At 44.6% G+C, this 15790-nt stretch overlaps 1 protein-coding gene across 2 annotated transcripts in view; it reads right to left on the bottom strand.

Annotated features, from left to right (window-relative positions):
* Positions 1 to 14757, bottom strand: part of LOC141139842 (probable cation-transporting ATPase 13A4) — a 236787-nt gene extending 222030 nt beyond the window's left edge. The window contains exon 1 of one of the 2 annotated variants that reach the window (XM_073626366.1): positions 14611 to 14757. Coding sequence is in view for 1 of the 2 variants with exons in the window: in XM_073626365.1 (XP_073482466.1) it covers positions 13825 to 13929 (105 nt within the window). In the remaining variant the exon portion in view is untranslated. Of the gene's footprint in view, positions 1 to 13824; positions 13968 to 14610 lie in introns of those variants that run through there. The other variant, XM_073626365.1, reaches the window with a different exon arrangement.
* Between the last annotated feature and the right edge of the window lie 1033 nt (positions 14758 to 15790).

Here is a 15790-nt window from a genome sequence, read left to right as displayed (position 1 = left end):
TATATAACAGCTGTCACCGAGAAGAAGCGTCACTCGACGGGAGCCTCCAACAATGGAGGCAGAGCTGTTGCGGCTTTTTTTTTTTTATTTGGCTCGTCGGGCGACGTGAGATGGATTTACATCGTGGGACATTTTTATTTTTTCATTTTTTATGGGCATACTATAGACACCCCCCAGGCACAATATTTAAAGGAATATTTCATTTTTATTGTTTCACATTAAGCATTATTAAAATCACTTTTCCCAAAAAAAATGCCTTTTTTTTGCATTGATACATGTCCCCTGGTGCAGGACCTGGGTCCCCAAACACTTTTTATGACAATAACTTGCATATAAGCCTTTAAAATTAGTACTTTTGATTTTTCATGTTCGTGACCCATAGACTTTAATGGAGTTCGTCCGAATTTTTTGCCTGTTTGCATGTTCTGGTGCGAACCAAACCAGGAGGTGTTCGGCTCATCCTTAGCTCATCCTTAGTAATCAACATGGATTCATGAAGGATCATTCTTGCCAGACAAATCTGTTAACATTCTATGAGGGAGTAAGCTGCCATCTGGATAAAGGAAGGCCTGTGGTTGTGGTATATCTGGATTTTGCAAAGGCTTTCAATGCAGTTCCCCATAAACGTTTACTTTACAAACTGAGGTCTGTAGGCATGGGTCATAGGGTATGTACCTGGATAGAAAACTGGTTACAAGGGCGTGTCCAAAGGGTGGTGATAAACAGTGAGCACTCAAAGCTAATAAAGGGACTAGAGGATCTCAGCTATGAGGAAAAAATAAAGATTAGATTAAGATTAATTAAGATTAAATGTATTCTCTATGGAGAAGAAACGCTTGAGAGGAGATATGATAGTGATATACAAATACCATACTTGTGACCGTAGCATAAGGAAAAACAGTTTTCAGTGAGAGGGAGTTTAAAAAGACACTCAGCCATTCATTAAAACTGGAAGAGAAGCGGTTTAACCATAAAATGCAAAGAGGGTTCTTTACTGTCAGAGCAGTAAGGATGTGAAATTCTCTTCCACAAGCAGTGGAATCAGCAGGGAGCATCAATAGTTTCAGAAAATGATTAGATGGGCATCTTAAAGGTCGCAACATACAGATATATGGGATTTACTATTGACATAAACTCACACACACACACCACAGGTTGAACCAGATGGACTGGTGTCTTTCTTCAACCTTACCAACTATATAACTGATATCTGTAGTGTTTACTTATCTCTCTCCAAAGCTCTGAGTGTAATTTCTCTCTGGTGCTTCGTTCCTCTGTTATCAGCTTGAATCATTTCTGAGAAGTTTTCCTGACACATAAAATAAAATTTGTGTCGGGGTGGGAGCTCAGCACAGAGCTTGTCTATTCACAACACAGTTCTTCTGCTGTGTTCAGGGGGTGTGTTCCTTTCCTTCAATCAGCTCTCACACACTGTAACTGCAGCCTCTCCGCCCCTCCTCTGTGCTCCTGACAGATGAAGAAAGATTGTAACACTTTTCTGCCCTTTTGAAGGGGTGTTGGGGAGATTGTAGATAAACTAGTAAAACTAGTAAACTAATAAAACCTATTTGTTTCATCTGTTTAAAACCACTTTAATGTTACCTATATGCCTTTTTTCCCATGTATGGCAATCCTTCTTTCCCCCCTCTATAGAACTAAAGTCTAAACTAATTGTCTCATAATCAGTTCTATGGAAGCATGCTTGAAATAAACAGCTTTCAATGAGGGCTCTGAAAGACACAGGTATTTATCAGCCTTGAACTTTTAATATTATTTCATTCAGCATTAAGCCTTACAAGATCCATTATTTTAAGAGAGGAGTCACCTACCAAACCAGTTTCATTTTCATAATCCAAAAATAATAGCTGCACAAACACTTGATTGTTCCAGTATTCATATCAGATTTCCTCCGTTCAGATGTAAATTGCCATCTGGTTTATAGTTCAGAGAAGTACTTGTTAAATTCTTGAGTGCCAATTAGTGCTAAGTCACGTGTACTATATTTCAACACACATCCTAACATTTATAAGCACATTTGGAATGCATGCCTAGCTAATCCTCAAAGCTACACCCTTCTTTCTGCCCACTGTCAGAGCTGGGTTTTTAGTAACACCTGCAATAAATAGCTTGACCTGAGACAACGTATGTTAAAAGTAAGTAACATATATAATTAAAAAAAAGAAAACTGTCACTTGCAAAACTATCATTTCAATATTGCCTAAAAATCTGCTCCCCTTTGAATAAACCGAAGCTGTCTATACATAAGCAGATCAAACTGCTTTCTTTTCAGCTGTGGGCAGTTTGAGCTGCAACTTTCCCACCAGTGGCGGTGAGTCCATAAAGGGCACAGGAGCGCCGCCCCCCTCTCCTGGCACCGCTCTATCACCATAGATAGATTCATGCATTGCATGAGTCTATCTATGGTCGCTGCTGACGCCCCCTCAGGTGTCAGGCCCCATTTCGGGAGCCGGGCACCTGAATTACAGCGGCGGGGGTGTTTTTTGGAAGCACCTGATTAGAACCGTAGGCTCTAATAGGCGCCCAAAAAGGTGAACAGAGGGTGCACTGCTGTGCATTCGCTGTTCACTGAGCAGTGTTTTAGCAAAGCGAATTCCTTCGCTTTGCAAACACTGAACCGCCTCCCTGCCAATCAGGTATGCGGGTCTGTTACCTGTCACCTGATTGGCTGAAATGTCAGGCGCTGTGATTGGACACCTGATAGAGAGGACGGAAGAAGACATCGAGGAGCGTGCAGGACAATGCCGCTGACCCGCTGCGAGACAGGTAAGTGCCGGGCGTTGCACACTGGCAGCATTTAATGGGGCACAGTAGCAGCTATTGATGGGCACACTGGCAGCATTTGATGGGGCACAGTAGCGGCTATTGATGGGCACACTGGCAGCATTTGATGGGGCACAGTAGCGGCTATTGATGGGCACACTGGCAGCATTTGATGGGGCACAGTAGCGGCATTTGATGGGCACACTGACAGCATTTGATGGGGCACAGTAGCAGCAAATCATGGGCACACTGGCAGCAATTGATGGGCACACTGGCAGCAATTGATGGGCACAGTGGCAGCAATTGATGGGTACAGTAGCTGCGTTTGATGGCACATTGACGGCAATTGATGGGCACAGTGACGGCAATTGATGGGCACAGTGGCTGCATTTGATGGGCACAGTGGCTGCCTTTGATGGCACAGTGGCTGCCTTTGATGGGCACAGTGGCTGCCTTTGATGGGCACAGTGGCTGCGTTTGATGGGCACAGTGATGGCAATTAATGTTTTTTTTCAGTTTGTTTGTGCCCCCCCAAAAATTTTGAGCACCAGCCGCCACTGTTTCCCACACTATTTATGAGACAATAGAAATGTACAGCCATGGCCAAAAGTTTTGAGAATTGCACAAATATACATTTTCACAAAGTCTGCTGTCTCAGTTTTATGATGGCAACTTGCAAATACTCCAGAATGTTATGAAGAATGATCAGATGATTTGCAATTAATTGCAAAGTCCCTCTTTGCCTTGAAAATGAACTTAATCCCACAAAAAACATTTCCACTGCATTTGTGAAGAAGGCTTCAGGGTATCCAAGAAAGTTCAGCAACTCCTACAGTTGATTTAGCTGTGGGATCGGGGCACCACCAATGCAGAGCTTGCTCAGGAATGGCAGCAGGCAGGTGTTAGTGCTTCTGCACGCACAGTGAGGAGAAGACTTTTGGAGGATGGCCCGGTGTTAAGAGGGGCAGGCTGATATTCTGCAAAAGGTACAGGGATTGGATTGCTGAGGACTGGGGTAAAGTCATTTTCCCTGATGAATCCCCTTTCTGATTGTTTGGGGCATCTGGAAAAAAACCCTGTCTGGAGAAGAAAAGGTGAGCGCTACCATCAGTCCTGTGTCATGCCAACAGTAAAGCATCTAAAGACCATTCATGTGTGGGGCTGCTTCTCAGCCAAGGGAGTGAGCTCACTCACAATTTTGCCTAAGAACACAGTCATGAATAAAGAATGGTACAAAAACATCCTCCGAGAACAACTTCTCCCAAACATCCAAGAACAGTTTGGTGAGGAACAATGCCTTTTGATGATGGAGCACCTTGCCATAAGGCAAAAGTGATAACTAAGTGGCTTGGGGAACAAAACATCGAAATTTAGGGTCCATGGCCAGGAAACTCCCCAGACCTTAATCCCATTGAGAACTTGTGGTCAATCCTCAAGAGGTGGGTGAACAACCCCCCCCCCCCCCCCCGCAAACAAATTCTGACAAACTCCAAGCATTGAGTATGCAAGAATGGACTGCCATCAGTCAGAATGTGGCCCAGAAGTTGATAGACAGTATGCCAGGGCAAATTGCAGAGGTTATGAAAAAGAAGGATCGACACTGTAAATATTGACTCTGCATAAACTTAATGTCATTGTCATTAAAAGCCTTTGACACTAATGAAATGCTTGTAATTATACTTCAGTATACCATAGTAACATCTGACAAAAAGATCTCAAAACTTTTGGCCACGGCCTTACAAGAGCTGCCTAGATTCAATAATATGGTGCTAAAATGATTTCATTTATTTTGTCATGCTGCAGTGATATCTAAGTGGAAAAGTAATAATAAGAATCCGCCCAAGTAGACCCAAAGGTTGCCAACATCCGGAAATCAGAAATCATATAAAGAAAGTACCCCCATGGAAATACTGTGGGACTTTAAGGGCAACTGATCAATGACAAAATATGAAAAAATAGAAATGTATTATTAATATAAAATATGTCGTGCATACATCACCATAGATCGAATACATAAAAACAAGACGCAGAATTACATCATGTAAATACAGTTCCTTCAGTATTGGGTCCAACGCATTTCAGGTCCTATGTAGAGTCCTTTCTTCAGGGGCATTCCATGCAAAGTATTACTGCTATACAACTTTCTATAATGAAACAGAGTCACATATCAAAATCAACATAAGGGGCAGAAAAATGAGCATCAGATGCAACATCTGAGCCTCTTTTTTCATCTTTGGCTCTGTATCAGGTGGTACCTTTATTTCAGACTCCACATTGGATTGGTATGTTTCTCTAGACCTGGCTTCAACGATGCTCATTTTTCTGTCCCTTATGTTGATTTTGATATGTGACTTTGTTTCATTATAGAATGTTGTATAGCAGTAATACCGCACATGGAATGCCCCTGAAGAAAGGACTCTACATAGGTCCTGAAACGCGTCGGTCCCAATACTGAAGGTACTGTATTTACAGGATCAAATTCTGCTTTTTGTTTTTATGTATTCGATTTATGGTAATGTATGCACCACATATTTTATATTAATAATAAACTTCCTTTTTTTTCATATTTTGTCATTGATCAGTTGCCCTTAAAGTCCCACAGTATTTCCATGGGGGTACTTTCTTTATATAATTGGAAAAGTAAATAGCAGGAATGTTTTGGCTTATTATGTGCTGAGAAGGTCTAAGGCAGAGGTCTCAAACTGGCGGCCCTCCAGCTGTTGGGAAACTACAAGTCCTATGAGGCATTGCAAGGCTGACCATTACAAGCATGACTTCCACAGGCAGAGGCATGATGGGCCTTGTAGTTTCGCAACAGCTGGAGGGCCGCCAGTTTGAGACCTCTGGTCTAAGGAGTCATTTCAGATGATAGTTTATATGAGTAAGAGTACTGTAATACTGGCTATAACCCAGAATGTGGTGTGTAGACAGATTTTTATCTTTAAAGGGTAACTCCACTTTTGTGGGGGGAAAAAAATCAAATAAAGAAAATATAATATAGCGTGTACAATTGCGATACAAGTCATATTGTAATTGAATGTTAATAAAAATTACTTTTCCTTTTCAATCTGCAGCCACTGTAATTTTCTATAAATGCAAAGCAATATGGCTACTTAGAGTTGTTCTGTATACAGAATGTGTACTGACCACTCCCCAGAAACATCATTTCCTGCTTGTGTGATTGGCTCACCAATTTTCTTAGAAGTCTGCCTAAGATTCAAGTCAGATTTCAGGCACCCCCTGCAACAAAAATGTTGTTTTTGGTGAGATTCAATAGGAATATGTATAAAGGGATGCAGGCCCCGCACATATCCTCATTAGTGCCCTGCAGTTGCCACAGCTGATTGATAATTATGAAACCACTCCCATTAGACTCACTCAGCCCAGAGGCACAGACAAACACACATGGATTTCTTCAGAATAACAAAAGGTAGGAATCTGCAACAAAGGTTGTTATAATCCTTGCAATGTACATAGATCACCCAGAGGGGAATGTTTTTTCTCAACAAAAGTGGAGTTACGCTTTAACCACTTCAGCTTCGGAAGGTTTACCCCCTTCATTACTAGGCCCATAGGCGTGCGCAGGCTACTGCATTAGAGTGCGCATCCCAAAGCCATGAATGGTGGGTGTGGCCAAATCATGTTTACAGTGGGAGAGACTTAAAAGGGCATAGTTAAGTAAAACAAAAGCCTTCCTGTGCCCATAAAATATTCTTCCCTCCCCAGTAGGTCGTTTTTACACTGATGTAGTGGAGCATGGCTGCAATGTAGTGTACCTACAGTTTCATGTTAGTTAGCTGCAATTTGCCATAGACTTCTAATATGTCCCATGGTTTTGGTGAGCTTTCTGAAACCAAGAACCGAAAGTGAAGGTTTGGTGCGCTTTTTAGAAAGTGCATTAAAACCTTGGGACATAATGAAGGTCTATGTAAAGCGCAACTAACCCCTCACAAAAAAAAATGTACACTGCGCTGCACCCATGGTGCGCGAAAACCTCACCACATATACCTCTATATATTTACTTTAACTGGCAGACGGTCATAGCGTTATGGCCGATTGGCGTACAGTGCAGTGATTCATAGCTACTATAGCTGTTTGGCTGTGGACAGTTTGACAGGAGTAGTTACAGTATAGCAGCAGTTCACCTTATTTTAGACATAACATTAGATATTTCTTTATCTTCCCAGAAAAAAATCTGTGCACAATCTTCTAATGATGCCCGCTGCATGCCAGCAATCCCCCACCTACTGGGATTACATTTTATCTGAGCACAGCCACTCTCAGCACAGCTCCGCCCTCAGGATTTACTGAGAGAATATCACTCTACCAGCCAGGGCTGCCAGTGGCTGTGGGTGGCAGCGGCAGGGACTATAATTTTAGTATTGGAAAATGCGGCCCAGCCACCGCCTGTTCCTCCAAAAATGAAGAAAAAGTTCATTGGATGATGGTGTCGCCACTTTGGGCCATGTCCTAGTAAAATGTGGTTGACTTATTGTTCTTTACTTTATGTAGGCAGTGTGCATCAGGGCACAGTGGGCCCCCTTTCCCTTACATATTTTATGTCTATCTATTTCTATTGCACACACTAAAATTAGACAGAGAGCTAACATTTTTTCTGAGCCTGCCTTAAGGGTCCTTTCACACTGGGGCGGTTTGCAGGCGCTATTGCGCTAATAATAGCGCCTGCAAACCGACCAGAAAGTGCCGCTGCTTTAATTCCAGTGTGAAAGCCCCAAGGGCTTTCACACTGGAGCGATGCGCTGGCAGGACGGGAAAAAAAGTCCTGCTAGCAGCATCTTCTGAGTGGTGAAGGAGCAAGAAATCAATGGGACGGTGCGACTATACCGGCGGCAAAGCGCCTCTGCAGAGGCGCTTTGCGGTGGTTTTAACCCCTTCTCGGCCGCTAGCAGGGGGGTAAAACTGCCCCGCTAGTGGCCCAATACCGACGGTAAAGTGCTGCTTACAATAGCGGCGCTTTACCGCCGACAACGCCCCCGCCCCAGTGTGAAAGGGGCCTAAAGAAGAACTTCAATAATAATAGGGATTGCTTAGCAACCAGCAACTGTTAAAACAATGAACACGTTGTATGAAGTGTAGGAGTCTGTAAGACCCCTTTCACACTGGGGTGTTTTTCAGGCTTTTTTGGGCGTTTTAGCGTTAAAAAAGCGCCTGTAAAGCGCTTGAAAGAAGCCTTATCTGCAATCCCAATGTGAAAGCCCGAGCCCTTTCACATTGCCAGTGCCCGAAAAACGCTGGTAAAGCACCGCTTGAGACCCTTTTCACACTGGGGCATTTTTCAGGCATATTTTGGGCGCTGGCAGTGTGAAAGGGCTCGGGCCATCGGCACACCCAGCCCGTTGGCAAAAACAGGAAAGCGCTGCAAAGAAGCTGCTTGCAGGACTTTTTTTGACGCCCTGCCAGCGCAGCGCCCCAGTGTGAAAGTACTCGGGCTTTCACATTGAGATTGCAGATGAGGCTTCTTTCAGGCGCTTTACAGGCACTTTTTTAAACGCTAAATCGCCTGAAAAATGCCCCAGCGTGAAAGGGGTCTTAGGTAGAGTGCAGGGGTCAGGGGTGTGCAGAGTACAAGGGTCAGAAAAAGGGATGTTTTTAAATCAAATTATTTTTATTTTTATATGCAAACAACAATAAAACAATACAAACAAATTATTCAAACAGAATCATATAAACAAAAACAGACACTACATAACAAAGTAAAGGAAAAAAATATATATTTAATTATAAGCCCCAATGGTATGCAAAAATTTAGGAGTTCGATAAACCCTATGAAGGATAAAGATCTGGGTCAGTCTGTTTGCTGGAGAAAGGGATACCCCAGGCAGAGACCAGAGAACATCCTCCCAGACCTCTTCCGAGATGGGACAAAGATCCTGTTCCCATCCGGCCCTGGAAAGTATGGAATAGTTCAACAGAAACCTAACAACACCCTATATGTAACAGAGGTAAGACCTTTTGTTAACCTTTCTTGCCCGATCTTGTTAAAAACAGGGCTAGGGGGAAAGAGTATCTCATCAGATGAAAACTGGGCATGCAAAGCATGTCTCAATTGGAGGAATTGATAAACTCAATTCGATTGTAAAGAGAATTCTCCCCTTAACTCTTGAAAGGACTTAAGTAAACCGTTCTCGTACAGTTGAGCTAAAGTTGTTATTCCAGATTTTCTCCACCTCTAAAAGCCTCCAAGAACTGAAAGTTAGGGGAGTCTATCATTATCCCATATTGGGTATATCTAGTGGGGTATGGAATGCCATCATTTTTTTGACTATATCCCATATTTTACACATTAGCTTACAGGTGGGCATATCCGCACACGAAACCCCGTCCAAAACATGGAGTGGTGACCGACACTTAAATGCATTAGAAAATAATCGTTGAGCAGGAAGGGGTAACTGTTCAAGTTCCCATCCAGCAAAATGCTGTAATTGTGATACTATACTATTACTCTTATATACTATTAATCTTAGTAAAAATCTGTAAAGGTATCCAGATCAGAGCATTATGTAAAATTTACAAAAGCTGAGGCATCCATATCATCTTAATTAGATTAATACGGCCTATTAAGGAGAGAGGGAGTTTATTCCAGATTTTGCTTTGTTATTGGAATCTAGAGAGTAGTGGCCGTATGCTATCTACAATATACAACTGATACCACTTTTTTAACACCAAGTACAAGTACCGGTACTTTTTTCAAGTACTCACCTATACCATTTACTGATACCTATCGCCTAGGAAGAGTAGGGAGCGGGGGGGGGGGGGAGTTGTTAGGGAGTTGGGTGAGGTTGGGGGGGAGTAGAGAGGTTAGTGAGAGCAGGGTAGTTGAGGGTGGGATGAAATAGGGATTGTGGGGTGGGAGAGTTAGGATGGAAAAGGCTGTGATTGCCAGGGGGGGGGGGGGTATGGTGGGTATGGGAGGGTCATTGGGAGACATGAGGGCAGAGGTGACAGCTGGTGGAGGGAATGAGGATGCAACACAGGGAGGGCACGGAACAGGAGGCAGGAGGGCACAGTACAGGGGCTTAGGAGAGCACAGTACAGGGGGTTAGGAGGGCAGGGTTAAGGCACATCACATGCAGAGTGCAGGGTTCAGGCACATTACATGCAGAGCGTAGGGTTCAGGCACAGAACATGCAGAGTGCAGGGTTCAGGCACATTACATGCAGAGCGTAGGGTTCAGGCACAGAACATGCAGAGCGTGGGGTTCAGGCACAGAACATGCAGAGCGTAGGGTTCAGGCACATTACATGCAATGTGCAGAGTTCAGGCACATTACATGGAGGGTTCAGGCACATTACATGCAGAGTGCAGGGTTCAGGCACATTACATGCAGAGTTCAGGCACATTACATGCAGAGTGCAGGGTTCAGGCACATTTCATGGAGGGTTCAAGCACATTACATGCAGAGTTCAGGCACATTACATGCAGAGTGCAGGGTTCAGGCCCATTACACGCAGAGTTCAGGCACGTTACATGCAGAGTACAGGGTTCAGGCACATTACATGCAGAGTCAGGGCCAGTGCTACCACTAGGCAAAAGAGGCAACCGCCTAGGGCGCACTACTGCCTAGGGGCGCCCGGCTATTGGTTTCCCTCAGTGTCTGCATGCTCTGCAGGCTGCAGCATGTCACTAACTGAGTCTCAGGCAGCTGCTCCATCCGACTGGTAGTGCAATTAGAGGCACAGTGCAGCACTGGAGCCAGAGCTAGAAGAAGCAGAGCTGATGCTTCCTGTATAGCACAACCTCCTGTCACATGGGCAGAGCAAAGGGGGTGGAGTCAGGGGTGGAGCCAATGGGGGTGGAAAAATGAGGTTCCGCCTAGGGTGTCAAAAATCCTTGCACCACCCCTGTGCAGAGTTCAGGCACATTACATACAGAGTGCAGGGTTCAGGCACATTACATGCAGTGTTCAGGCACATTATATGCAGAGTGCAGGGTTTAGGCACATTACATGCAGAGTTCAGGCACATTACATGCAGAGTGCAGGGTTCAGGCACATTACATGCAGTGTTCAGGCACATTATATGCAGAGTGCAGGGTTTAGGCACATTACCTGCAGGGTTAAGGCACATTACATGCAGAGTTCAGGCACATTACATGCAGAGTGCAGGGTTCAGGCACATTTCATGGAGGGTTCAAGCACATTACATGCAGAGTTCAGGCACATTACATGCAGAGTGCAGGGTTCAGGCCCATTACACGCAGAGTTCAGGCACGTTACATGCAGAGTACAGGGTTCAGGCACATTACATGCAGAGTCAGGGCCAGTGCTACCACTAGGCAAAAGAGGCAACCGCCTAGGGTGCACTACTGCCTAGGGGCGCCCGGCTATTGGTTTCCCTCAGTGTCTGCATGCTCTGCAGGTTGCAGCATGTCACTGAGTCTCAGGCAGCTGCTCCATCCGACTGGTAGTGCAATTAGAGGCACAGTGCAGCACTGGAGCCAGAGCTAGAAGAAGCAGAGCTGATGCTTCCTGTATAGCGCAACCTCCTGTCACATGGGCAGAGCAAAGGGGGTGGAGTCAGGGGTGGAGCCAATGGGGGTGGAAAAATGAGGTTTCGCCTAGGGTGTCAAAAATCCTTGCACCACCCCTGTGCAGTGTTCAGGCACATTACATACAGAGTGCAGGGTTCAGGCCCATTACATGCAGAGTTCAGGCACATTACATGCAGAGTGCAGGGTTCAGGCACATTACATGCAGAGTTCAGGCACATTACATGCAGAGTGCAGGGTTCAGGCACATTACATGCAGAGTTCAGGCACATTATATGCAGAGTGCAGGGTTTAGGCACATTACCTGCAGGGTTAAGGCACATTACATGCAGAGTTCAGGCACATTACATGCAAAGTGCAGGGTTCAGGCACATTACATGGAGGGTTCTGGCACATTACATGCAGAGTGCAGGGTTCAGGCACATTACATGCAGAGTTCAGGCACATTACATGCAGGGTTCAGGCACATTACATGCAGGGTTCAGGCACATTACATGCAGGGTTCAGGCACATTACATGCAGGGTTCAGGCACATTACATGCAGAGTTCAGGCACGTTACATGCAGAGTGCAGAGTTCAGGCACATTACATGCAGAGTGCAGGGTTCAGGCACATTACCTGCAGGGTTCAGGCCCATTACATGCAGAGTTCAGGCACATTACATGCAGAGTGCAGGGTTCAGGCACATTACATGCAGAATTCAGGCACATTACATGCAGAATGCATGGTTCAGGCACATTACATGCAGAGTGCAGGGTTCAGGCACATTACATGCAGAGTGCATGGTTCAGGCACATTACATGCAGAGTTCAGGCACGCTACGTGCAGAGTGCAGAGTGCAGAGTTCAGGCAAAGTACATGTAGAGTGCAGAGTTCAGGCACATTACATGCAGAGTGCAGGGTTCAGGCACATTACTTGCAGGGTTCAGGCCCATTACATGCAGAATTCAGGCACATTACATGCAGAGTGCAGGGTTCAGGCACATTACATGCAGAGTGCAGGGTTCAGGCACATTACATGCAGAGTTCAGGCACATTACATGCAAAGTGCAGGGTTCAGGCACATTACATGGAGGGTTCAGGCACATTACATGCAGAGTGCAGGGTTCACGCACATTACATGCAAAGTTCAGGCACATTACATGCAGAGTGCAGGGTTCATGCACATTACATGCAGAGTGCAGGGTTCACGCACATTACATGCAGAGTTCAGGCACATTACATGCAGAGTGCAGGGTTCAGGCACATTGCATGCAGAATTCAGGCACATTACATGCAAAGTGCAGGGTTCAGGCACATTACATGGAGGGTTCAGGCACATTACATGCAGAGTGCAGGGTTCACGCACATTACATGCAAAGTTCAGGCACATTACATGCAGAGTGCAGGGTTCATGCACATTACATGCAGAGTGCAGGGTTCACGCACATTACATGCAGAGTTCAGGCACATTACATGCAGAGTGCAGGGTTCAGGCACATTGCATGCAGAATTCAGGCACATTACATGCAAAGTGCAGGGTTCAGGCACATTACATGGAGGGTTCAGGCACATTACATGCAGAGTTCACGCATATTACATGCAGAGTTCAGGCCCATTACATGCAGAGTTCACGCACATTACATGCAGAGTTCAGGCACATTACATGCAGAGTGCAGGGTTCAGGCCCATTACATGCAGAGTCAGGGCCGGTGCTACCACTAGGCAAACAAGGCAACAACATTATATGCAGAGTGCAGGGTTCAGGCACATTACATGGAGGGCTCATTACATGCAGAGTGCAGGGTTTAGGCTCAATACATGCAGAGTTCAGGCACATTACATGCAGAGTGCAGGGTTCAGGCACATTATATGCAAACTAGGTAACAACATTACATGCAGAGTGCAGGGTTCAGGCACATTACATGCAGAGTGCAGGGTTTAGGCACATTACATGCAGAGTGCAGGGTTCAGGCCCATTACATGCAGAGTTCAGGCACATTACATGCAGGGTTCAGGCACATTACATGCAGGGTTCAGGCACATTACATGCAGAGTCAGGGCCAGTACTACCAATAGGCAAACTAGGCAACTGCCTAGGGCACACTGCTGCCTAGGAGCGCCCGACCACTGGTTTCCCTCTGTGTCTGCATGCTTTTCAGGCTGCAGCATGTAACTAACTCAGGCACATTACATGCAGAGTGCAGGGTTCAGGCCCATTACATGCAGAGTTCAGGCCCATTACATGCAGAGTGCAGGGTTCAGACACATCACATGCAAAGTTCAGGAACATTACATGCAGAGTGCAGGGTTCAGACACATTACATACAGAGTGCAGGGTTTAGGGCCCATTACATGCAGAGTACAGGGCACAATACATACAGAGTGCAGGGTTAAGGCACAGGACATGCAGAGTGCAGGGTTCAGTTCTCCCCCACCACTCCTTTCCCCTGTATTCTCATCCACCCCTCCTCAGCTCTGACTCATGCTCACACCTCTTCTACTGCCTTCATCTTCTCCCCCTCCCTTAAAAGCTACATCGTGCACATGCCTTACCGATTGTTGTTGTACTAATGTAAAGTACATGGCCGACTCTTGCACAAACATCCCCCACTGCAAGTGCTGCCTCTCTGCAGCCAGATCATCTGGGGGCATCAGCATCCAGGCATCAGGGTCAAGTCAAACCAATCATATAAGATATATAATAATAAAAATACCTGATAAAATAATATGATCCAATAAATATCAACAATAATTATGCTAATAATCCCACTGAGGAAGACACGTGATCCCTTTGTCATCACGTGTAGGGGAGGGGAGAGGACCGTGTATGGTGTAATCAATAAAGTGTTGCACCGTGCTCCAAATTCATTAAATCCAGTGAGTTATTGCAACCAATCATATAAGATATATAATAATAAAAATACTTGATAAAAATAATATGATCCAATAAAAATAAACAATAATTATGCTAATCAATATTAATTTCCAAAATGCAATATGTTGCTTATAAATTCCAAGTCCATACATTTCTGTCCTTAGTGATTTCTTTTAATTATATGACTCCATGTAAATGTGCTCCAAACATAAGTAACTTTGTCATCACTCTCGTGCCCCCCCCTATTGGTGTTCTCACCTCCTCAGGGAATGTGACCTTACAATTAAGTTTGGTCAGTAAGCGCAGCTGAGCCACCCGTGGGCTCTATGGAAGGTAAATCTCCAGGCTCCTGTTCTGGTCCTTTAAATGAGTATCCTCAGTGCATGCAATCAAGAGACAAGCTACATACTTGCTTATATCGTAAAACCACTTCTATTTATTAAAAATTCAATGAATGTACTCACACATTGTGGGTGCTTGCAGTGCACCAATCTATAAAAGCAGACACTGTAATATTCCCAGATGAAGCCGTACAGCCGATTTGTATGTCCACAGCTCCTCACTAAGCTGCTGCTGCTTACTGATTTGTACCACCTAACAGGAGTTTAACCATTTCCTACTCTATTCAAAATTAAAATAAAGTTTTGGCTTTAGATATAATTTAGGAAAATGAATGACTGAAAGTAAAATGTTCTACTGCTGATCTTGTGTTTTATGTTTTACCCGCTATTCTTCTGGGATGGGAACATACAATTTTCACACATAAAAAGGTGTTTTAGTCCAGCAATACTTCCATAACATGAAATTGGAGTACAGCCAGGCTGTGAGGTACACTTTGTTTCACTTGATGAAAAGGTCTTGTGAGTCAAGCTGTAATTAGTGTTAATAGCATTTCCATTTTTTCCCCACTGTAATGTATGTATTTGAAGACCTGTTCTGTGACTGGAGGAAATAGATCTCCATTTTAGGGAAATAATTAAAGAAGAAGTATGGCCCAAGTTCTTTTGGCATTTAGCTCTGCAGTCCTGTGACTCCTGTGATGTCACAGAGCTGATCCAAACTCTGCATGGATCCTGACAATAATGTCGGTCCAGGTGCCTGACTGGTAGCTGGCTCAGCCTCTCATTGCACAGCTGGGAGTCTGAGCCAGCTGCTCCTACACCCCTACAGTACTGGAAGAACAGAGCATAGAGCTTTGACTGACAGAACTGAGCAATCAACGGTATTTGATCACCCAGTTCTCAGTGTAGAGCCAGCAGGGGAGAGCTTCAGGCTGGATCGATGCTACAGCCATCTAGGTGAGCATGTATGTCTGTTAGTTTGAAATCCTGCGCTTCTCTTTTGGTTGAATATATTTTTATTAACCATTTTTTAAGTAAAGCAGTAGGGGGTACAGAATAAAGAAAAAAAAAGCAGGGTTGGGGGGTAGTGGTAGACAAATACCACCACATATATGTTACACATAGTTAGGCCATATACATGCAGATAACATTACACAAGAGTTGCAGTCAATAGCCTAAGCACTTAATGGATCCAATCACTTGGATATATACAATTGTATATAAACCAGGGGTGGGTACGGGGGGGTATAGATATACTGTTATCTTTAATTTTCAGTATGGCTGAGATTGGATGCTTAGAGGG

This window comes from Aquarana catesbeiana, linkage group LG04 (assembly GCF_042186555.1).
Source record: "Aquarana catesbeiana isolate 2022-GZ linkage group LG04, ASM4218655v1, whole genome shotgun sequence".
In the NCBI taxonomy this organism is placed as follows: domain Eukaryota; kingdom Metazoa; phylum Chordata; class Amphibia; order Anura; family Ranidae; genus Aquarana; species Aquarana catesbeiana.
This window is presented reverse-complemented; position numbering and strand designations above follow the sequence as displayed.